Raw genomic sequence first — 23,745 nt, 5'->3', positions numbered from 1 at the left:
GATTACGCTGCTGTGTGTTGCCGTGATTTAAATTCAGACTCGTCCAAAAATCTGTAGAGACATGGATGTCAACTCTGCCCCTTTATCTTGCTAAAGGTACTCACACACAATGTTCATGGCAATAAGCAAATTAATTCTGTGTGAGCTAACTGGGGTAGGTGAAGCAGCTGTGGCAGTGCAGAGATCAGCACAGGCTAATGTAACCTGTGACTAGCTTTGTGGTTGACTGTGGAGTGGAGGTGTCATTATCAGTTCAGCTTTAGTGCAGTTTTCTTTAAGCTTTTTCTTCGATTATTTGACTCTTACACATTCAAAATTGGTAAATGCAGAGTTTTATTTTCCCCTTCTCTTTGAACTACTCTTACAAGATCTTGAGTAAGTGATTTTGCTGTTTCAGCCCATGTGATAGCTAAAGCCAAAGGCCTTGCAGTTTTGTCTGTTATCAAAGCTGGATTTTTGGTGACCGCTCGAGGTGGAAGTGGAATTGTATTAGCTCGTCTTCCTAATGGAAGTAAGTGGATATTTTCCTTTTCTACTTCATGGGAGAATTAAAAGGGAAAAAAATTTTTCTTCTTCATTATTTCTTTTCATGGCATAAAACACAAGAGGTGCAAGGAGTCAAGTCAGCAGGTGACAATGTTTGGTTTGAAAGCTGTCTTCAGAATTTTGTGTCTACATTGGACCAGATTTAAATAATGCTTTCAGTATCTTTGTAGATAAGTCTGAAATATAAAAGCCTATATTTTAACATTCATTGGCATAATGAATTCTGTCCAGTCATGGACAACTAACTGTATGATTAATAATTCATAACAAAGATTTGTTTAAATGAGGGTTTGTATTTCTTACATTGCTACTAGTGGGATTAAGCATAGTTATGTGATTGCGTTCTGGTGGTTGTGAACATAGTTTTAAATAGACAACTTGTTAGCATTTTTGAACTCTAAAAATAAAATTAGTATTTCTTGTTACATGTTAAAACTTCTGTAAATTTGTTTTGTTTTGCATGACAGCCTGGTCTGCTCCTTCTGCAATAGGAATTGCTGGCCTTGGTGGTGGATTTGAAATTGGAATTGAGGTATAATTTTGCATTTGAAATAACTTGTTGGTAACTTTTTTTGCAAGAAATTAAAATGCATTCACAAAGACCTGAATGTTGGTGAGATAGTAGAATCTTTTTTTCTGTGTTAAAAAAAAAAAAAAGCTATTATAAATTCATTTATACAAGACAAACAAAATATCAGTCTAATTGCTTGGAGAGATTTAAAGGAAAAGAAGTGGCATAACAGCTATTTCCTCGATTTCTCAATTCTAGCAGACTGAATTTTTCCTTTATGGAAAACTTCCAGTCAGTGTTCACATGTAAGCCAATTGGAGTCGGTATTAAGTATAGGATATTTTTAATTGTATCACATGCTTTGTTGAAGAGCACAGGGTTTCTAAGGATTCTCATCTGGCGAGAAACAGTGAAAGGAATTGAAGGTGGAGTAAAATGGAGCCTAGCTAATGCTACTGTACTTCACGCCTTCCCCACTCAAACGGGATTACTGAATTCACCCTTCAGTTTGGGAGCACCAAAACTGAAGTGCCTCCTCTGAAGAAATGCTACAGAAAATGAGCCAGTTTCCACCGAGCAGAAAGGGATGAGTAAGGGACTCTAAACATTCTCAGAGAGAATCCTGTTTGATCTGGCCTGACAGATCTGCCTCCTGTCTTCTCTCCCACACAGCTCGTTCACCCTTGTTTCATCCCATCTTTCCTCATGTTTCCCACCCTAGCCTCTAGTGTTGTCCTTCTCTTTTCTTGCTGTTTAGCTGCTGTTCTACCAGTTCCCAAAGACAATCAAAGTAACAGTATGCTGCCAACAAAATCTCTTGCTACGGACATTCTGCTCTTCAGAAGATTACATGCATAGGTGATCTGGGTGGTATGTGGCAGCCACCAGTGTGTCTCCTACAACTAGCCCACTATCTCTGTCCTGTCAGCCAGTCAGCCGAAGATCACATAATGAGCAAAGGATCAATATTTTATTGTATCATCATTATTCACTGTGTGATCTCGAGCATTATTACTGTGCACTTCTTAAAGGATGCTGTGAATACAAAATTATTAATTTTTTTTAAGGGTTTTTCTTTGGTTTTCATGGCTACAGGTTCTGAATGCATTACAAAACATTGAGTTTGAGCCCCAGGGTTTAGGGCGGTGATTTTTTTTGCTTTTATGACAATGAAGCAGACTCTTCAGATGCTTTGATTAATCTATGACAGTTTTCCTTTAATCATCTCCATTTGATATTTTTAGATAATTTAACCATTTACTGTTGAAATTATATGAATAAGTATCAATACAGAATCTATTTCCAAGAGGGTTTTTTTTCTGAGCAATATTGTGCCCCTTGTCTGAAATTTTAGTCAGCTTCCAAAATACTGTTTCCTTACTGGCATTACTATAACACAGTATAGCTCTAGTGAAGAGATGCTATTCAGAAATACTTAAGTGGCTTAGGAGCCCAGAGTCCAATTTCAGCGTTCTTTTAGTCATATATAAAGTTAAACCTTGTAGAAATTGGCTGAATTTTATTCCTGTAGGAGAGATTATAGTTGACATAGTTGTAGTAGTACTTATGGGTGGTTTTAAACAACAAGAAGGAAACCACAGACTTCAGAAGTCATAGCATTTGCATGTTTTTCCAAGTGAGACGACTTGGTACCTCAAATTAGAGACCAATTTTAAAATCCGTCTAAATGCTTTCCTTGGAGCTTTTTTCACTGTGGATTTATTTAGCTTTAGCTGTGGATTCATCCTCTTAATGAATAAGAGGGAGTAGGAGCATCCTGAATGACGTTTTCTCTCCACCCCTGGATGATTCAGAAGCTGCTGATGTTAGCCATCTTTTATTTGGGATGGGGTGGAGGTTATCAGGGGCTAAAACCAAAGGCCTCTCTAATGCTATGTGTAGTATTTCTGGGCCAGCCTTGTTTTACAAATAATCTGGTATTTCCTTTTGTATTCCCTGCTGTCACTGTTTGGAATCTGGGGTAAGTTGAAAGTTTATTCTGAACCTGGCTTTCAGTCAAGTCCATCAGATGAAAGATCAGGCACAGCAGTGCTTGGGCACAAGGGTTTAAAAAATAATCCATCACAGTAAACTTCAAAAGTGTAATCTACTCCGTTCAACAGGCTAGTACAGTTGTTTGGTTTTTTTTAATATATGTAGTGTGTTTACTGAGCTTTCAGGTAAGATAGAGTGATCTTTAGAGGATCATGCTTGTGTTTGAAAGACTTTTTCCTTCTTTAAAATGCTTCCTAGTTTGGGGAAAGAGTTATAGGAGACTTCTATTGAAATTTGTTAAATTCAAGAGAGTTACTGTTTTATGGTGCTGATGGTAATAGACATCAGCTTAAATAGTAGTAGAAGTTCTTTGACACGTGCATTTTGTTTCACTATCAAGGCAAATAAAGTCTTTCAAAAATAGTACTTTTTGTTGTTGTTGTTTTGTATTTGAATATTACAAAAATTCTTTGGTAGCTGTCCAGTTATTTAGTTTAGTAGTTTCTTGAAGAAATTGGCTACATCTGGTATATTCAAGTCTTGAAAAGATAAATATTTATTCATATGTATATACACACACTTGGATATATATCAAACCCTTAATTTTCGATCAAGAGAATAAATTTTTTTTCATAGTGGGAAAACCAGTATTCTTTTTATTGTTTATTCTTTGGACAGACAAAGAAGTATTTTTTGTTTATTAAGTTCTGTCTTGCTGTTATTAATTTGTATAAATGTTAATAATTATGAAAGAATCAACATTATTTTCTTAATCTAATCTCTGTTCACATCTGAAAATGCCTTCATAATTGTTTGGAACATCCATAGAAAAGAAAAATTTGTCAAGTAGGAAATTTTAATTAGCGTTTCTGTTACAGTTGTTGTCTATCACATACTGACCATATCTGCACTTAAACAAATTTGACTGATTTTTTTTCAACAATGTAAGTGGAAGGACTTTTAGTTTCTGAATATCTTGCAGAAAAAGTATCAACTTTTATGAAAACTGTGTCAAAAGAATACTTTGCAAGAAAGGAAGTAATTTTCTGAGAGAACAAGAGATTCTCACTTGAATTAAAGCCTTGATAAATCTGGAGCTGGGTTTCATTTGGGGATGGGAATATCTGTGATGTTCCTACCTGTTTTCCTGCCAAATGTAAGATTCTTCTCCTGTGCTGTTCTAACTTTCTTCTTAAATAGTATAGTACTTTTATTTGGTATTTTATAGGTTTCAGACTTAGTGATAATATTGAATCATGAAAGAGCAGTGGAAGCTTTTGCCAAAGGAGGGAATCTTACACTTGGAGGAAATCTTACTGTGGCAATTGGACCTCTGGGGAGGTGAGTAAAATAGTTTCCTAATATGGGGTAGATTTAAATACGGGATAAATACAGAATGTAGCTTTTAAAGCTATATTTAAACATTTACATGAGTTTTTTTGATAGATTACAAAATAGCCTGTGGAACTTACATGTTGACTGGACCATATTGTTCTTGTAGTGTTATACCTTTTCAGTCACTTGTTGCCTCTTTTTTTTTTTCCTTTTTTTTTTTTTTTCCTGATAAAGGCATTTATTTGCAGAAGGGAAGTGTTCTGAGGCTTATTCACTTTTTGCAGGAGGCTACTTGGATAGGCTCAATGAAATGCACAGGTGCTACTGTGCCTGACTGAACTATAAGTTTCATTGACCTATGGGCCTGTGGTTTTTGTCACCACATGTCTGCCTGACAATAAATAAAAAAATAGACGAAATAATTACTTTAAAACTGTAAGTGGTTAAGCCAGCTTGCTTTGAAGGATGAGATGGTATAATCACAGAACAATTTAATTTGGAAGAGACCTTAGGAGATCTCTAGTCCAATCTCCTGCTCAAAGCAAGATCTGTTATGACTTCAGATCAGGTTGCTCAGGCCTTTATTCCAGTTGGTTCTTGAAAACCTCCGAAGATGGAGAGAGCTCAGGCTCTCTGGGCAGTCTGCTCTACAGCTCAGCTGTCCTCGTTGTGAAAAGTTTTGCCTCACATCAAATCAAAACATTTCTTTTTCAGTTTATGTCCATAGCTTCTTGTTCTTCCACCACACACTGCTATAAAGAGCCTGGCTTCATATTCTTAATTGCCTCTTCATACAGACTAGAAGGTTGCTGTTAGATCCCCTCTTAGTGCCTCAGACTCTTGTCATGGGACATTTGCCTCCTTACACCTTTTTTTTTAATGTTTTTACTGACATTTTGTTATCTTTTTCTGAAAAAATAGAAGGATAAGATGATACCTGTTCCACAGATGAGATAAATCGGTGGATCAGGGGAGGGTAGTGGATGTGATCTGCCTTGCAAGGAGTTCGGTATGCTGTCTTGCGACATCCTGTGTCCAAGCTGGGACACTGTGGCCTAGGTGCTGGGGTGGGACAGACTAGCAAATAGGTGAAAAACCAGATCATCAGGCTTGAAGAATAGTGGTAAATGACTCATGTTGTACTCAGAGGCCAGGTTCCTGTGGAATTCCTCAGGTCCCTACAGGGACCTCTCCTGCTTGATGTTTTTATCAGTAACCTGGAGGAGCAGATGTAAAATATGGTTTTCAAATTTGTGGATGACACCAAATCAGGGGATGCAGCCAATACACTTCAGGGCAGGGCCGCCATTCAGATTGATGGACCTAGAGAGTGCAGAGGAAAGATCCAAGAGGAAACCTCATGAAATTAAACAAGGATGAATGCCAAGTCCTGCATCCTTGCTTGGATGAACACTCTGCAGTTATGTAGGCAGGGCCTTCTGGGCTGGGCAGCTGTCCTGCTGGGGACGTGCTGGGATTCTGGTAGACAGTAGGCTGAATCAGCACTGCATCCTCACAGCAAAGGCAGCAAACAGTGTAGGGGGCTGCGTCAATAGAGCTGTAACCGGTAGATAAGGGAAGTGATTGTTCCCCTCTAATTGGCACTTCATAGACTGTGCCTAGAATGTTGTATTCAGTTTTGGTCCTGCAGTACTAGAAAGATGGACGCACTCAAGTTCGTAAACATCTTTCTTGTACTGCATGACCAGGGACATGGAACACACGAACTGTAAGTCTGGGAGAGCTCAGTATTAACCTGGAGGAGAGAAGACCTTGAGGTCATCTAAGAGGCTGCATTCCCGACAGGGGATTACCAAGATGACAGACCCTAACTCTTTACTGAGGTGCATGGCAAGATAGTGAGAGATGGTAGTCATAGATTGAAACAAGGAAGATTCTGACTGGATGTGAGAAAAAAAATTTTTGATATGAGTATGATGGAGCATGGACACAGGTTGTTCAGACTGTCTGTGGAATCTGTCTCCATGAAAGTCTTCAAAAAATGGCTAGACAAAGCCCAGAGCAACCTGATCTCAATTCGATGTTGTACCCTCGTTGAGCGGGAGGTTGGACTGGCTGACTGCGTGAGGTAGCTTCAAACCTAAAATATGCTGTGATCCTGTGCAGGACAAACATTGTAATATTCCAGTTCTGTTGAGGTCTGAGAAGCCTATACATGACATACTTTCTGCTCTTTTTGGCCCTATAAAATCCAGGAAGATCTGGATATGTTGGATAGAGTTCCAAGTCACACAAACATAATCAGATTGTTTTAAAATAATGCAGGAGAAGGCCTAACGTGAAGCATTCAGATGAGGGAATGCTGTTCCGTGCTTCAGAGGAAGCCTTATCAAATAAATTAATTACTTTGTATTGGGTCCTGTCTGAAATAAGAAATGAAAATGGATGTCAAGTCTGACCCAGCTGAATATATTCAGTAGAGTTTGTAAGAACAGAGAAAAGTGAAACTCTTGCTGGCTTTTGGTAGAATTAAAATTAAAAGACAATTGCTGTTCACGTTGCAAAGCCATATTGAAGAATATCAATAAAAACTTTTTTCTTTCTAGAAACTTAGAAGGCGATGTTGCCCTGAGAAGCTCTGCTGCTGTCTATACATACTGCAAATCCCGAGGACTGTTTGCAGGTGTATCTCTGGAAGGAACCTGTTTAATTGAAAGGAAAGAAACAAATCGCAAGTAAGTTCTTTTCAAATCTAGATGATTCAGTGAAGGCATAGCGATAAAATGAACTAGGACACATTCAATTTGGAAAAACAGTTTGTGAGAGCATACTGTACTGAGTTTAGAGTTTCTTGAGGGGCAAGGGTGTCTTCAATTTAGATATCATTAATGGGTATTGAGAAGATGCTGAATGTTTAGAGATTATATAGCTGTGGTGGGTTGACCTTGGCTAGCCACCAGATGCCCACGAAGCCGCGCTATCACTCCCCCAGGACGGAGGGAGAAAAAATAGGCTGAAAAGCCCATGGGTCGAGGTAAGGACAGGGAGAATACTTACCGGTTACTGTTGGGGCAAAACAGACTCATCTTGGGGAAATTAATTTATTGCTAGTTAATAAGAGAGTAGGATAATGAGAAATAAGACCAAATCTAAAAAATATCTTCCCCCCACCCCTCCCATCTTTCCATGCTTAACTTCCCTCTCACCTTCTCTACATACTCCACCTGAGTGGCACTGGGATGGGCAATGGGTATTGTGGTCAGTTTGTCACATGTTGTCTCTGCCACTCCTTCCTCCTCACACTGTTCCCCTGCTCCGATGTGGGGTCCCTCTCATGGGAGGCAGTCCTACACAAACTTTTTCAATGTGGGTCCTTCACATAGGTTGCAGTTGTTTAAGAACTGCTCCAGCGTGTGTCCCTTCCACAGGGTGCAGTCCTTCAGGAACAGGCTGCTCCAGCTTGGGTCCCCCATGGGGTCACAAGCCCTGACAGCAAACCTGCTCTGGCATGGTCTCCTCTCTCTATGGGTCCACAGGTCCTGCCAGGAGCCTGCTCCAGCGCGGGGTCTCCATGAGGTGACAGCCTCCAACAGGGCACATCCACCTGCTCTGGTGTGGGTTCCTGCATGGGCTGCAGGTGGATATCTGCTCCACCATGGACCTCCATGGGCATCAGAAGAATCTCTGCTCTGGTGCCTGGAGCACTTCCTCCTCTTTCTTCTTCACTGACCTGGTTGTCTGAAGAGTTGTTTCACATATTCTCACTAGTCTCCCGCAGTTGCAGTTGCACGGCTCTTTTTACATTTTAAATATCAGCTCAGCCTTGGCCAGCGGTGGGGGCCATCTGGAACTGACTCTGTCCAACATGGGGCAACTTCTGGCATCTTCTCACAGAAGCCACCCCTGTAGCATCACCCCCTTCTAAAACCTTGCCATGTAAACCCAGTACAGTATTGTAGAGGACAGTTGTTGAGGTATTTACTGCACAATGAGAAATATTCTTTTAGGCCACTTGAAACAAAAAAAATCTGGTTTAGAGCATCACTGAATTTGAGAAAATACCCAGCTTATGAAATGCTGCTTCCTTTGTGTAGATTATTAAGCTTAAAATCCAAGGAACATCTGAGTGCCTTGTGCTTGTTCTGGGTTTATGAAAAATTTGATTCTGCGAATATCAGCAAAGACTAATACTGGTTTAAAAGGCAGCATATTGGCAACTTTCAGCTATCTCCATTCATAAAATTGAGGTTCTACTGCTTCCATCAAGGAATTTTACTGCATCATTAAGCAATCCATTACAATGTTTTGTAAAAGTGGTGTGTGTTTCTTCAGTTTGCTGTGTGACTGGCTTTCAAATGGTCTAGCTGGTGCATACTGCATGACCAGGAACAGAATATTACTCGTGAAGACCATTTTGAAATAAGGTGGTAGGTAGGCATTCAAGTTTGCTGTGATTACTTTTCATTTAAAATTTACGGCATTGAACTAATTCAGTCATTTCTCAATAGATGATCTGTAGGAGAAATGCGGGGATGGGGGTGGGGGAGGAACGTTTGCACAAGGTGGATTCACCTAGACATTGAAATGTATTGGTGATCAAATACCTAGCATCTTTTCTTTTGTATCAGGTTTTATGGGCAGGATATTCGGGCTAGTGCCATCTTGCTTGGTGATGTGCCTTTCCCTACTCAAGCAGAAGATCTTTATGAAATTCTAGCATCCTTCACTGAAGTATATGAAGAGCAAAAAAATAATCCAGGAAAAGCTGTAAGGGAACAAATAAGGGTTTGTGCACCTCTTTTTCACATAGGCTTTTTCTGTTCCTGAACTGTTTCTAGTCAGTGGTAATGTTGATGTTCGTGTGGCATTCTGAAGTTCTCTGTTGGATGTTTAAAGGCGTAACATAGTTCAGATATTGCATGTGAGAGAGACATTTGTTCAGATATTGCCCTGGTAGGCTCTTCTGGACAAGAATATTTCTAGGTTTGCTTTGCATGCTCCAGAATTATCGTTGTTCTTGTAATGGTGCATAATCAAACCTGAGATGATGACAAGAAAAGTTTATTCAACTATTCCTAATCAAGTTAATTATAAATAATGAGCATACCAGGTTTGGTGTGGATACTCTTCATTTTTCTGCTTTTTCTGTCCTCCATTCAGTGACAATCACATTTACAATACAATACTGAGAACTGTGGATGATGTTACTGATGTCTTTTACTTTCATCTTTGTTAAATGCATATTTAATTACTTTACAGTCATGTTTATGTCACTAGTTCTTTAGTGTACTTCTCGAGTTCATAGAATTTCAGTGGGGAAAGAGTGATATTTTTTTCAGAGTAACTTGACATATCTTTAGACTCTGAAGTTACAATCCACTTGCAGGTGTGATGCAATTTTTTTAAAAAATTTGTGCATTTTAGGTAAGTGACCCACCTGCTAGACCATCAAGACCAGAGCCACCTAAACCCGCTGTTAGGCCAACACCACCAGGTTAGATAACATTTTGGTAGTGATTAATTTATTCTTTATATAAAATTAAAGCATTAAAGCTAATGAATGTTATGTGATCATTATAGTAGCAGCTGTCTCTAAAAATATTTTGATAATACTCTTCCTTGGGCAAACACTGAAAGCAGATTGCAATAGTGCCATGAGTGATAAAGGGTAAAGGTTTTTAGTTTTGTGTGGTTTATGTTAACAAACCTTTTTCTCTGTGACAGATTTGCTGTAGAAATAATGTTTGTATAGTTACAGAAGCATGTAATAGTTCGAAGGAAGCATTCATGTTTATTGGATACGTAGAAATCCTGTGGTACAATGAAACTTCTTCGTAAAAGGAACAGTCCTACTAGAAGCTGCTAGTCTTACGAAAAATAAACTTTCTCTTTTAGGTTGTCACAACCTTTTAATAGGTAGAGATCTTACAGAAGAGCAGAGGAGGCAGAGTTTTGGTTCCATAACAGTTTGTCTGCCACAGTGCTTTTATTGAAAGTGAGGCTTTACTGCCCAGCTCCTATAGTTAACTTTTGTTTATTTCTCTGGACAAGAATATAAGGCAAAGTCCTTATTGCATTCTTCTCTACTGCTCCTTAGAAAGCTGCAATCATTTTATAACTATTGAACATGTACTAGAAAAGCAGTATATGAAATATGACAATATATGCTAGTATATCATATAACTTCTTAATTTTCTTTCAGCTAAAAGGAATACAAACAAACTTTATCCTGAACTTCCAAATGATTATGCCTCTGTGGGTAAGCACTAAGCTTATACATATTTTATTAATGCAGTGTGGAATCCAAGAAGTCCTGAAAGTACTTTAGAAGACATCTAACAATATCTGGCCATACGTATTTTTCTTTATTGTCCGTGTGTTAAAATGAGATTCAGGTCTTGTATGCTCTTCTGAAAATATTTCATAAATACTAATCTTATACCCTGGCTTTACATTCCAACAACTGTGTTCTTTTTCTGAACAGCAGAAGTTCTTTTGCTTTATTTAGTGAGCTTGAAAAACGCACTGAAAGCAATAAAACTGTTTTACATTACCACCTAATTGAGATGAAAAAGAAAGCTGGTGTAACAAGCTTGTGTCCAAGTCCTTATGCAAGGTACTATGACTCCTGTTTTAATTAAAAAGTGCTTCCACGGGTCATATCTGATTATGCTGGCATAAACACAGATTTCCACTGCAGTTATACTCCTGGAGGTTTTTTGTTGAGATAACTCTGCATTATACTAAAAAGATACTACTTGTCTGTTGTTCTGTTGTGATGCCCTTAAGCTTCAAACAGTTTCAGCTCTAACAGGAGAATCTTATTCTGTAGTATTTGCAATGTAACTCTTGAACTGTGGGGCCCTTCATCTGGAAACCTGTGATCTGTTAGGAAAAATGTTATTATCAAAGTGGTTATGTATATTTGACTGCTATAATGTTCTCTCCTACCAGGAGTCTCATCTTTCACTGGTAAAAGACTGTTAGCCTTTTCAATGTCAGTAAAGTGAATTATTTCTCTCATTAAATATATTGTCTGTTTGATAAATGTTTTAGTGGTCTTTGCTAGGATCAAAACCAAGACCAAGGCATTCTATATTACATATATATATGTGAATATGTACACACATTTTCACATATTGCATGCACTAATCAAATAAAATTAAACAGAAGATCTTTTTTTTACTTTTGAGAGTGGAGCTAAAATTAAGCTTGAGAATAGATCGCAGTGAAAAGTCTGTTAGAATCATAGAATCATTAAGGTTGGAAAAAACCTCTAAGATCATCAAGTACAACCATCAAGGCAACACCTCCAAGCCTGCTAAATCATGTCCTGAAGTTCCCCATCAGCAGTTTTTTTAGCACTCCCAGAGATGGTGACTCCACCACTTCCATGGGCACCCTGGTCCAATGTCTGACCACTCTTTCAGTAAAGAAATTTTTCCTGATATCCAATCTAAACCTCCCCTGACACAACTTGAGGCCATTGCCTCTCATGCTTTCGCTAGTTACTTGGGAGAAGTGATTAACATGTGCCTCACTACAGCCTCCTTTCAGGTAGTTGTAGAGAGCAATAAGGTTCCCCCTCAGCCTTCTCTTCTCCAGACTAAACAATCACAGTTCCTTCAGCAACTTCTCATAAGACTTGTTCTCCAGACCCTTCACCAGCCTCATTGCCCTTCTCTGGACACACTCTGGCACCTCAGTGTCCTTCTTGTAGTGAGGGTCCCAAAACTGAACACAGTGCTCAAGGTGCAGCGTCACCAGTGCCGAGTACAGGGACAAATTTCAGGCAGAGTACTCTGATTTAACACAGTATTTAAACTCTGTTGTCTGAAGGCCAAAATCATGACTTTTTTTTTAAATTTCTTGGTTCATGTAATTAGAGATTTTCACTAAAAATTGAGATGAATTATATGTGTCATTGTCTTTGCATTCTCCCTCATATCTTCTCTCCATACGTGCTGTTGGGGGGCAGTGCGTGCTGAGGGGACCAACACAGGAGGATCTTAAGCTGAGCTGTTGATGAGACTTCTGCAGATCAGAGACCTCCTGAGAATCAAAATTTGCTGTTGTGCTGTAGCCCTTCTACCAGGAGAAGAATGATGACTCTAGTGATCTCTACTCAGCAGCTGTCATCCGAAAAGAATGAAAAACTGGTCTTCTGGTCATTAAAAGTAAACTTTCCCAGTATTAGAAAAAACCTGACTAAGTGTGAAGAGGTTTCTAAAGCAGTAGGAAAAACTTGCATACATATTTGCTGTATTAAAGGGAGTGTTTTTCCACTCAGGTGCAAGTAACAAGATAGAAATCTTCCAGAGCCATCTGTTGATGGCTTTCAAGATGCTTTGAAATCAAAATGCAGACTCAATCAGTTTACTACTGAAGATTCCTAATGATTTCTAGAAATTCACAAGCTTATCTTTGAACAGTCCAAAAGGCAGTAGGATCTTGTGTAAATGATGCTTCCTGCCAGAAATGTTGTCTCATGGTGAATTTTTTTTTTTACCTTACAAGCTTGGCATGTTGTGTTAGGCTTTCTGTTGCAGGTCATAGGTAACAGTTCAAATGCTGTCTGAATCCACAGAAGTACTATGTGTTTCTAAAGACTAAAGAATTCTTCTTACTGCAGGGAAAAATCAAGGCTGAAGTCAGTTCCCCTGAGTGTCTTAATACCACAGTGTACATGCATGTTGATGGGAGGCTGGAAAAGGGTTGCAGTCCCTTTCACATCAGTAACAGAGGGTGTATTAATGCTGGGTGATGGAATAGAAGGAGTCTTAAGGCCATGCCTCCTGTTGTCGATAATCTCTTCCTGCCTGTTTATAGTCCAGATGATTTCAACAGAGCTGCCTAGCAGCTATAGCTTGTGCTGGTCAATCTTTATTGCAGGATTAGTTGCTGCAACGGATGTTCTACAGCAATCTGGAAAAAAAAATTGACTTTTTTTTTTTTTTTTTGCATCTTTCTAGCTTTTAAAAAAATGTTATTAGATAACTACCAGAAGAATGCGTGAAACAAATCTTTAGAAAGCTACATTGTAGGTGTAATGGCTGGTGTAGGGGTAGGTTTTGATATTGAGCAACAAGCTTGTCTGCATTGCCAGTAAGAAGGATTTGCTTTTGGGCGAGGAGGGGGAGTCTGGCATTGTTAGAGTTTTTGGTTTTACAACAGTTACAAAAGTAGTAGAAAGGTTGCAATATTAGTTGTTCTCATTAGATGGAGGAAGAGCTAGACTTGTGGATGAAACATTTTTAATTATTTTATGTGGACCTGATTTATCTAGACTGGTAATGTAATATAACCTGTTTCAAATGGAAGAACAACGTTAAATGAAAAACAGGTTTTTCTAAACTGATAGTGTGATACTTGAACTCTGATGCACATAGATTGTTTTCATGTAACTGAATAATACTTAAGGTAATGCATTTAGTTGTAAAATGAGGTTCAGTAATGCTTTAGAGTGTGTCCGGAAACTTGGATATACCACAGGTCTTGCGGAGACCTTTTACAATTCTGGAAAAAAAAACCCAACGTGTAGCTGATGTAGGGATGAGTGAAGTGTGAAGTTTCTATAATAGTAGAGATTTTTCTGGAGACTGTTCAGATAAAGAAATTAGATTTGCTTATGAGTATGAAAGTTCGTGGCTTACTAGAATTAGAGATTTGCAGCTTCATTTTTCTACTTGTCCCCTTTATGTTGTACAATCTAATAAAAGGGCTGACTGGTTCTCCCAGGCTTTATTGCCATGATCTAGCTTTACTTTATCTGGGTAGAGAGTTTCTGCAGAGTTCTGTATGACATCTGTAATATTTGCATTTTAATGACCCGTGGTTCTTCAGTGGACTACTTGGGCATTGTAGGCTCAGGAGGAATTTATTAGGACAATTTTTTTAGATAATTAGGTTGATAGTTTGTCACGCTAGAATATCTAATCCTAGATATTACTTTTTCACTGCTGTTGTGTTTTCTCTAGTTATTTCTACTTGGGGTTCTGCCATGGAGCAGCAAGACACCAAAACTGTAGAGAAAAGGTTACTTGACTTACCTGTCTATCCTCCTGACAGGTTGCTGAATACTATGCAATTCTGAAAACGTTGCAGTGATGTGGTTTCCCAACTGAACTTGTAGCAGCAGGAGTAGCTGTCTGCTAGTAAAAGCAGGAGCTGGGATAAAGTGAATGTTGGCGAGAACTGAATCATTAGCAGGCAAGTAGTTCAGTCAGAAGCCAGATTTTTTTTTTTCACTTCAGTGCAGCTAATCAGAACAGGACTGGTTCACATGGTTGGAAAAGAATCACTAAAAATTGCCGAGATGCTGAAACAATCAGGGAACAGACTTGAGGCAGGAATGGGAATGAAAATGCAAAACACTTTTTCATTCCAAACACTGTTTTTTCACTGTTCATTCACAGTTACCAAAAATCATCATAGGCTTAAGTTCTTTGGCCTTGTAAATGTATATTTGCTTAGTGTTTCATTCTGCCTCTGCTCAGTAATACCTTCACTTTCAGGAATGTTTAGGAACAAGAGGGTGGGTCTACGGCTACAATACTGTAAGACAAAACGCTCATCGTAAACACAAAAGCACTTCTCTTTGTAACAGTGTAAGTGTTTTGTCATCATTAGGAACAAGTATTGATGCTGTTTTCACCTTTTAAGCAGTCGTATGACTTCCTTAAGGAACTCATAAGAACTTGTGCCTGTAAAGCCCAAGTGTTTGAGGTGGTTTTGTAGATTTTTCTCAGAAACACTGGCTTTCTTACCTTCCACAAGTATTTGAAGTAAATATTTTTACATTTATCTTGGGGAAAATGTGTGTCGTAATCTTTTCATTTTTAAACTGAATAGATTATCTATCTGCAGATGTTGAACCCTTAGGACTGCTGTGCATAAAATCACACCCAAGCTTGATTACAGTAGAGCTTTGAAAAAATTGAAATACAAATTGTAACTAGTTTTTTCAGCAGAAACTTTTCACTTTGACAACAATTTGGAAATATTAACAGGTTATTACTGCCCCATTAGGCATATATTTGTCATCTTACATACTGAAAGAAGTGCTATATCAAGCCTACTGATGAAGATGCAGAGTCAGATGAGAAGTTTGTCACCGTTTTTAAGAAGCTAAAAACAACCCTTCTTTCTTCAGTGATGGTTTGAGTGATTTGTCAGCCTCATTATTAAAAATTCATGCTTTTCTATATGAATTTCTCTGCAGCTTTTAGACAATAATGTTTGCTGTGGCTTTCTTGACTATATTAAAGAGCTCTTTCTTACCCAGAGTTTTTTTTTGTTCCTCTCTTGTTCCCTTTGAGACACTTGTGCTGTAATCAAATCACCTTTTGATCTTCCTTGATCTTTCTTTTGATTGTTAAGGAGATTGATGAGCTCTTTGTCTTAAGTAATTTTTCTTTCCACTCAGTTTTTAAGTAGTGCTACAAATAGCAAATTCTGAGATGTGAGCTCACAAAGATCAATAAGGTTTGGGCTCCTCCAAGCCATAATGAATTTGGACTAAAGTCCGGTCTTTACCTTTTTTATTATTTATTTATTCATTTATTTGTTTTAACCTTCTTACATATTGCTACTCTATGTAAAAACAGTGGAGACAATATCAACCCTTTCTGATCAGGTGGTACCGTGAGGTGTGGTGAACCTGATTTACGTTAACTAAATATCTCTCGGAGATGCTACTTTTCATGCTTACAGTTCTCCAGGAGTCAGGTCTAGCCCAATTCTCTGTAAATTTGGAGATGATCTCAATGTTTCATTTAGTAATCTATGAATGCCAGATGGTTCAGTAGATCTATGAAAATCTGTTTGCTGTGAGAATTCCAAGGCAGATTTTCATGCCTCCTGGAGTGTGTTTTGTCAAGGAAACTTGAGGGTCTGTATGTGAATTTCTTTTTGTTGATACATTATGGGGATTTTTTTGTGGCCAGTTAAAAATGTAGGTATTAAATAAGCCAACACAATTATATGGACTAAGAATTCATAGACTGCTTCTGAGGTAAAAACCTTTAAAAAAATAAATCTGTTTTGCAGCTCTCTGAGCGCAATAGCATAATTTTTAGTTGTGACTTAACTTCCTGTTTCACTGATTTTACTTTCATGCCTGTTCTGCAGTTCACTTTCCATCTGACTTATGATCTTGTTATTTTTAGAAGTGCTACCCAGTAGGATAATACTGATCAAACTTAGGGAAAAAGCAAAATATACCCTGAAACACAGACAGCATTCTAGCTGTCTCTGCATTAATTAGTACCTCTAATTACTTGTACTGCTGAGGTTATTTAAACACAGTGTAGTGAAACAATGGAATTTTTGGTTAGGGCTGCTGAAAGAGAGCATCACTCTCTGCTTGCAACTTTAAAATATCCTTGCTTTGCTAAATATGTGTATTGAAGCAATCACTTTATTTTTCTGATATGCTTCTCAACTTAGTTTTAACAAAACTAGTACTATTATGGAACAACTCAAATTTAACTGGAAATCTAATATATAGCTATTTATATCAGTTATGCAGTTCCAGATTTAGAAATACGCACTGGCAAAAATATTCTGACAACTACACCATAAGTAAGCATGCCCAAATCTCTTCTTGATGAGTGACTTTTGACTTGGTTATTTTAATTGTAATTGAGACTAAACACCAGAATAGTAAAGTAAGAACATTTCATCGGTTTTGGAGTCAGTAAAATTCAGGTATCACTGTGGTCTCAGGCTAAATTTTTCTCATTGTAATACCTGAATTTTTTCTTTTCCTGGATTGTCAGAAAGCATATGCTAAACATCTGTCTTTCTAGAATAATGTCAATATTGAGATTTTTGCTTTTTTTCTGTCTGTTTTGCATCAAGATGATATAAAATGGTGTCATCATTTTGGAGATTCATTTGCCAGCTTGAATTGCAGTAAAAATGAATCAAAAGCTTTTAAAGATTAGTTGAATAAGATTATAAAATGGTTTTTGTACCATGCTACCTGCATAGACCTGGAAGGGAGAAGGAATCCAAGACCTTTGGTTTTTAAGGATGGAAGAAGACTCCATGGTTCACAATGAGGGGAAAAATGCATTTTGCTTTTGAACTGGAAATGAAATCATCCATGGAAACTTGATTTTTTTCTGTCACTGAGACTGGCTGATATTTCAGAAATGTTGGCCCTGAGTCATTTCCAAAGGCTTTAGACTGTACATTTTTAAAAGTCTGTTCGTTAATGGGGGTATGAGAATTTGGAGATAAATAGAATAATCTGCTCCACCTGATGGAGCTCTGATAAAAGAAGCTATTCTTTCAAATGAATTTCACATATTTTCCTGTGATACTTCTGTGCTGTTACTCGCTCCTTGTAGATAAGGAAATTAATTGGTTAGTGAAATTGTTCTTCCATTGTCATCTTCGTAGGGAAATGGAGTAGACACTTTTTATGGTGAATATTGATACTGATTTTGAGACTCAACTAAAAACTGGATAGAATAATTAAAATAACAGACTCAGATAAAATCAGATATGTACATATTCCTTTAGGTGCTGCGGATGTGTGCTGTGTATTTGGAACTGAAAAAAACCCAGTTTTCATTCTTCAGTTCATGAATTACTCATTTTCTGAGAAAGGCAAAGATTTGCTGTAGGATCAAATAGAACTATTTCACATTGTAAGTAAGAACCCTCATCAAGCTGCGCAGTAATCTGTTCCTTCTATACTATAATTTGAGGAGGAACTCTAGCAGATTATAAACTGTAAAATCGGTAAGACAGCTCAGTGTGACTAATAGATATTTCTTTTAGAAAATTTTTATAAAGTGAGATACGTGATGTATCTGTCATAATCCTTCATGACGTTGTCTACTAATTAAGTAAACATGAAGTTAACCCCCTGGAAAGTAACTGAAGTACCTTTTTTGGGTTGTGTTTTTAAGATTTTTAGCTAAGCTTGGTCTATTTTTGTGGTTTTTGTGACATGTTTATATTTAGTTACCGGAAAAATAAAACGTCCATCTGGTGGTCCCCCACAGTATTAATTTTCTTGCTATTATGAGCTCTTTCTTAATACTAACCAAACCCAGGAAATCCCAGGAAATTATTTCTGAGACTATTTTTATCCCTGATTCACTTTTACTAGGATCGTACTCTTACTATCATGAATGTAATAAGTCAGATAATCAAGCTGCTTATGGCTTATGTTGTGGCAAGCTGAGAGGAAAATGTGTAGCATTCAGGACTTGTCGTACTGAAACAAATAACTTGCTGCATATAATCAGCTAACTCAAAATACAACCAGGAGAGAGATTGAGGTCAGATGTGTTAGGATGCAGTTGGGGTCTTTCTGATGTATGCATGCATTAGCAGAGAGCTGTTATGCTAAGTATGAACCAGATATATGGGCATGGGGAACAGTATTTTTTCCTCAGCATTTATTAATGGCTTGGAATAAAAATTAGAAAATCGGGAGTTAAATCATAGGAAAATCTCAGTGCAATCTACTCCTATTTTTTAAGTGCAAAGCACCATTAAGGTGATAATTCTGGTTCACAGCAGCTAAAACGTGACATTTTTCATGTGAACATACGAATGTTAAATGGTATAGGTTAAAGTCATTTCTATGAGGCCCTTGTAATGCATGCAGCTTAATGTTTTAGTATATTTATGAAATATATGCTTAAAAAGTTGTTTCAAAACTGTGTACTGCATTAGATAGTGTTTTCTTTATGTGTTGTTCAAGTAGCAGGACAAAGGCAAGTTTAAATTGCTTTCCTATCTGTTCATTTAGAAAAGCCTTTGGGGGTATGGGAGCTTCTACTTCATTAATACTAATAGAAGCCAAACAGGAGTTTTAAATACCTCAGGGAAGTGATAGGTATACAGGATTTCTGTACAGACTGGAGCAAAATGCCCTGTGCTTGATTGACCTGACAGGAAAGCTGATGCTGATCTAAGAAATGGAGATCATTTTGCAGGAGCGGTAGAGTGAAGCTTTACAGATCCATCATGATAACAGGGACAAGAAATTTCTCTGCATCTGAAGACTGCGTGTTTGAGAGCATCCTGTCTTCCACAGAGCCCCCACCGCTCCCTTTATCTCTGGTGAGAGGCAGGAGGGAGATGGGAGGAAATGCTGCATGTCTGTTCCTGGAAAGATACTGAACATCTACTTCATACTAAGTGCTAAGGGAAGACTCTGATAATACTTTCCTTTCTTTGGGAAATAATTAGTTTTTATTCTAATGGAACCACCACTTTAAATATGTTTTCCCGTGACCAGTGAAATTAAGGGCCATGGTTCCTCAAAAAGTGATATGTTCTCTGTCATGGAGGGACCTGCAGTCCTGCGTCTACCTTGGCTGTGCTAGTTCAGCGTTACATTGTGCAGATCAGCCAGCTGGATGTTGCTGATTGAACCAAGAAGGTCATCCACATTTTGTGGAAAAACTGGCAGTTTCTGAATAAGAAATAAGAGGTCAATCAATAAGGCAAATGCTAATATAAACTAAATTAGTATGACAAATAACAGTTCTAGAAATGATACAATAATGCTTCTCACTTTTACAAAAAGATAGTTTCAAGAAACTTCTTACCTCTTCGTAGAGAGGTCTGGCAAGGATTTCGTTGAGGCTTCTCTGGTTATGTTCCATTGGGTTTCTCTTTCTCATTAACAGTTTTATTGCTGTGTTAGACAACCTTCGCATACTCTTTTTCCAGTTGTTTGTTTCTTTGAGAAGCTCAACTGGAAATAGCCTCTACTTTTGTGGGAAGTGAGGAATTACCAATTTGTTCATACGCTGTGAGTCTTGCACACCTCTTCACCCTTTCCTCTCAGTGATGCATGTCTGTGTTCTTAGCAGATCCTTTGCTATTTAGAAAGGAAGATTCAAAAGAAGGTTAAAAGATAAAATAGAAAATTCTTCTGTAAGGAAAAATAGAAGGGAATAACTTGCTCTGGTACACAATTTCACGTGTTGGTCCCTGCCTTAAGGTTCAGACTGTCTCTTCCCTACTCATTCTGCCATTTGTCAGCTAATACAGAAGGATCAGGAAGAATTTGAGATTAGTAGTACAGCTGGGTGTAGGGCAACAGAGAAAGTTTGGAGGTACTGCTGGGGGAAAAGTTCATGCGCGTTGCACACTGGACAGATAGGCGTTAGTGGCTTAATCCCATCTGCAAGCCAGAACTTCCTCATACTTGAGCTAAGGGACTTTTTTTTCACAAATGTAGTTACTGTAAGCTTTTTCTTTTGAAGGAGCATCTACACATCCAATATTTCACTTGGCCTAAAAGCATGTGTAGTATTGCATTATGTTCATAAAAGCATGGAGAATACTGTCAATACCTTTCTTAAAATTTGACTGAAAATTGCAGAACTGTTTGCTGTTTCATTTCATGAGCTTCATCGTAACTCTACTTTCATTACATCAGCCGGGCCAAAGTATTTAGTGAAGGGTGGCTGTGATAGCCTGGCAAGTGTAATGTCAACAAAAGTTGGGTGATGGTGGCACTCCAAGATGTTTCATCCTCATGAGAGTGGATGTTGCAAGTTGTAGAGTTTGCACTAATCAAGTAAGACTCTAGTTCATGGGTCTGTGCTGTTTCTAGCTCTTACTGAAGTTTTTCTATGATGAAGTAGGGGTATCTACCTTTCTCCTACCAGTTTACACTGTGATCGAGGGATGCAGGATTGGGCCATAGGATGCTGTAAGTGGAATTACAATTGCTTGGGTCACCATTTGGCACAGGAAGCAAGTATCTGTTGAATACCTTTTGAAGCTGATGGAGCCCGTGGTATAGTTGGGGTTAGTAACTGCTGTACTGGTGGTAGAGGAGCATAACCGCAAGGGGATTAAGTGACTGTGGCAAGAATAAATCTTAGCATAGGTTTCAACAGCCACTTAACCCAGCTGAAGTTAGCAAGTTTTCTATATGTTGTGGGTGTTCACATGGTATGAATACGTTATTATGAAAGTGGTAGACTTAGTATTAAAATAATAACTAAAAATAACTAATAATTAAAATTACTAGATTTTTTTTTACAGAAAGCAGTTTATGAATCTTTCTATTCTGATGACCTGAAAGTTCTTTCTGCTCTTCAAGATTAAATCAGTTTTGTCTCATGCTTTCCTGTTCTTTAGCTAAAATACTTTTCTGTCTTGTTTCTTTGTCTGGTAGTAGTAACCTCTTTCATCTGAGTTTTGTTCTGTGAAGCTAATTTTCATTTTCCGTTGAAAACACGCTTTCTGTTCCTGGTCATCCTGTTCCTCATCCAGTTTCAAACATTGGTGATGAGGATTGTCAACAGCACTTCAAAGGAGGCCTTCGACAATAGTATTATTTTGTATACTTCCATATGAGATGCATCTGTGTCTCACGTAATTTTATTCTTTTTAACTATTTTATCTAACCAGTGCAGAGAAGTTTTTCTCCCTGCAAGGCTGAAAAAAATTTTGGTCAGTATTTCACGAAACATTACCCTAGAAGTTGGCACAAACTGTATAGAATTAAGTTGAGTTTAATACTTTTTTTTTCTGAGGCTGTAGGTTGTTTCGCAGACAGCTAAGGCTTACATCAAGTGAACTAGCTTATGTGCCAGTAACACATTAGCTGCACTTTTGAATATGATGGTACAGACATTTGAGATGCAAAATGCAGAGACAATGTATTCAGGTTGAGATGTTAACTCAGTATGTGTAGAGGAAACATGGAGAAGCTTGTCAACGTAATAAGAGATGTAAATCATTCCTAAATCATCAGTTTAACCTGAATAGAACAGTGCTCAGTTCTTTTTACTGTGCTTTTCAGAAGATGAAGGTTATGCTTAGCATTGCATCTCAGCTTTTGCACTAGGATTTCAGCATAGGCATTATTTTCATTAGTGTAGTCTTGAACATAATAAAGCACTTGACATTGATACAGTTTATTTGACCATTTCAGTTTGAATGAAAATTTAAATGTTTTTTGAAAAGGCAGAAAAATGCAAAAAGTAATCAGCAAAAGTACTGTTATGAAATTGACTCTTGCAAGTGGGAGGTGGTTTTTTTAGATCCTAAATATCAAATACATCCACAGATGCTTGACAAAAAAGGCACTTCTTTAATGCAAAAGCTGAGTGTGCTGAAACAAAGATAGAAAGCATTCCATCAGCAGATGAAGATGATGAACCAGCATGTTCCCTAGTAGGCCAGACACTAAAAAACAGTGAAATATGTTTCATACTGAATGAGTTTAATTTGCACAGTAACTTGATCTTTAAATATGGTCAGGCCTGTTTCAGCCACCAGTGAAACCACTGGTTTTGTTTGCTAGGCATGACACTGTTCAGAAGTGACACAAGTTGGTGACGTGGAAGCTGCTTTGAAATGGTCCATTTCCAGCTTACGTGAAAGAGGTCAAAAATATTTGAACCTTTTTCTGGGTTTTGTGAGTCTATTATAAAAGTGTGTATAATATTTCTGTAACATGCATACAGATTAGCAGCTGATGATTAATTTCATATCTGTTGAGGCTCTGGAGCGAAATTGAGGGTAGCGTATGGAACATCTGTGGCCAACTTTGCTTTGTACTGTCTTTAACAATAAGTATTAAATGTGGAATCATTTTTTCCAGCCACTGTTTCTTTGTTGATGGAGAATGTAATTATTAAATTATTCTGGAAATCAACTGGAAGGCTTTGCAACACTGGAAACCTGGACAAAGTACCGAGCTAGTACGTCTAGCTCAGCAACTAATTCAGAAAATATGTTTGGCTGAGACAGTTCCCATGGAAGTGGAAGGGGGCTTGACATTTGGTTTTGCATTCCTTCCCAGGACTTCGTACTCTGAGGTATTAAAGTGTGTAGTTCTGGAATGATACAGGCCTTCCTTGGTATTATCCAATGTACTTTGAATGTTTTGAAATTGCCTTAAATCTACAGCTGCTGTAACAAAACAGAGATCAGGTCTTCTGGATGTAGGACACTTCTTTGCCTGTAAGTGACTAGAATAGAGCAAAGCAATTGGTGCCTGCCATCCCTCTTCAGAGCAGGTTTGTGCAACTGGTAGCACAAATAGTCATTTGTGTGGGCATGTAAAGGGTACTGCTTTACTGCAGTGTTAGTGAAGCTCAGTTATCCCAGAAAGTCCATCCTGGCTTTCTTGGTTATGAAGAAGAAATTGTTTTCAGATTTCCAAGGTTGAATTTAAATACTTTGAGAATCTTAAGAAGTTTTTTTTCAGAAAGTAGAGAAAGACAAGTGATTTTGTTTACTTACCAAAACCAAGCCATTGTCAGTGGCAAAACAACAGTTAAGGAAAGAGATTATTTGTTCTGAGCATGATTTGCTGAATATCATGTCTCCTGACCTTTGATCAGATGAGCATTATTGGAGATTAATTGGATTGGTGGTGGCATATGACATACTCCAGG

At 37.9% G+C, this 23,745-nt stretch overlaps 1 protein-coding gene across 2 annotated transcripts in view; it reads left to right on the top strand.

Annotated features, from left to right (window-relative positions):
- The window catches only part of SH3YL1 (SH3 and SYLF domain containing 1), a 54,787-nt gene that overhangs the window by 13,673 nt on the left and 17,369 nt on the right, over positions 1 to 23,745 (top strand). The window contains exons 3-9 of one of the 2 annotated variants that reach the window (XM_075414758.1): positions 398 to 511; positions 1,014 to 1,078; positions 4,281 to 4,393; positions 6,955 to 7,083; positions 8,977 to 9,115; positions 9,773 to 9,842; positions 10,551 to 10,607. In XM_075414758.1, the coding sequence (XP_075270873.1) occupies positions 398 to 511; positions 1,014 to 1,078; positions 4,281 to 4,393; positions 6,955 to 7,083; positions 8,977 to 9,115; positions 9,773 to 9,842; positions 10,551 to 10,607 (687 nt within the window). Of the gene's footprint in view, positions 1 to 397; positions 512 to 1,013; positions 1,079 to 4,280; positions 4,394 to 6,954; positions 7,084 to 8,976; positions 9,134 to 9,772; positions 9,843 to 10,550; positions 10,608 to 23,745 lie in introns of both variants that reach the window. The other variant, XM_075414757.1, reaches the window with a different exon arrangement.

The sequence above is a fragment of the Opisthocomus hoazin genome, chromosome 2 (genome assembly GCF_030867145.1).
Source record: "Opisthocomus hoazin isolate bOpiHoa1 chromosome 2, bOpiHoa1.hap1, whole genome shotgun sequence".
Classification (NCBI taxonomy): Eukaryota; Metazoa; Chordata; class Aves; order Opisthocomiformes; family Opisthocomidae; genus Opisthocomus; species Opisthocomus hoazin.
Note: the sequence above shows the minus strand (reverse complement) of the source record. Positions and strands in the feature narration are given on the sequence as shown.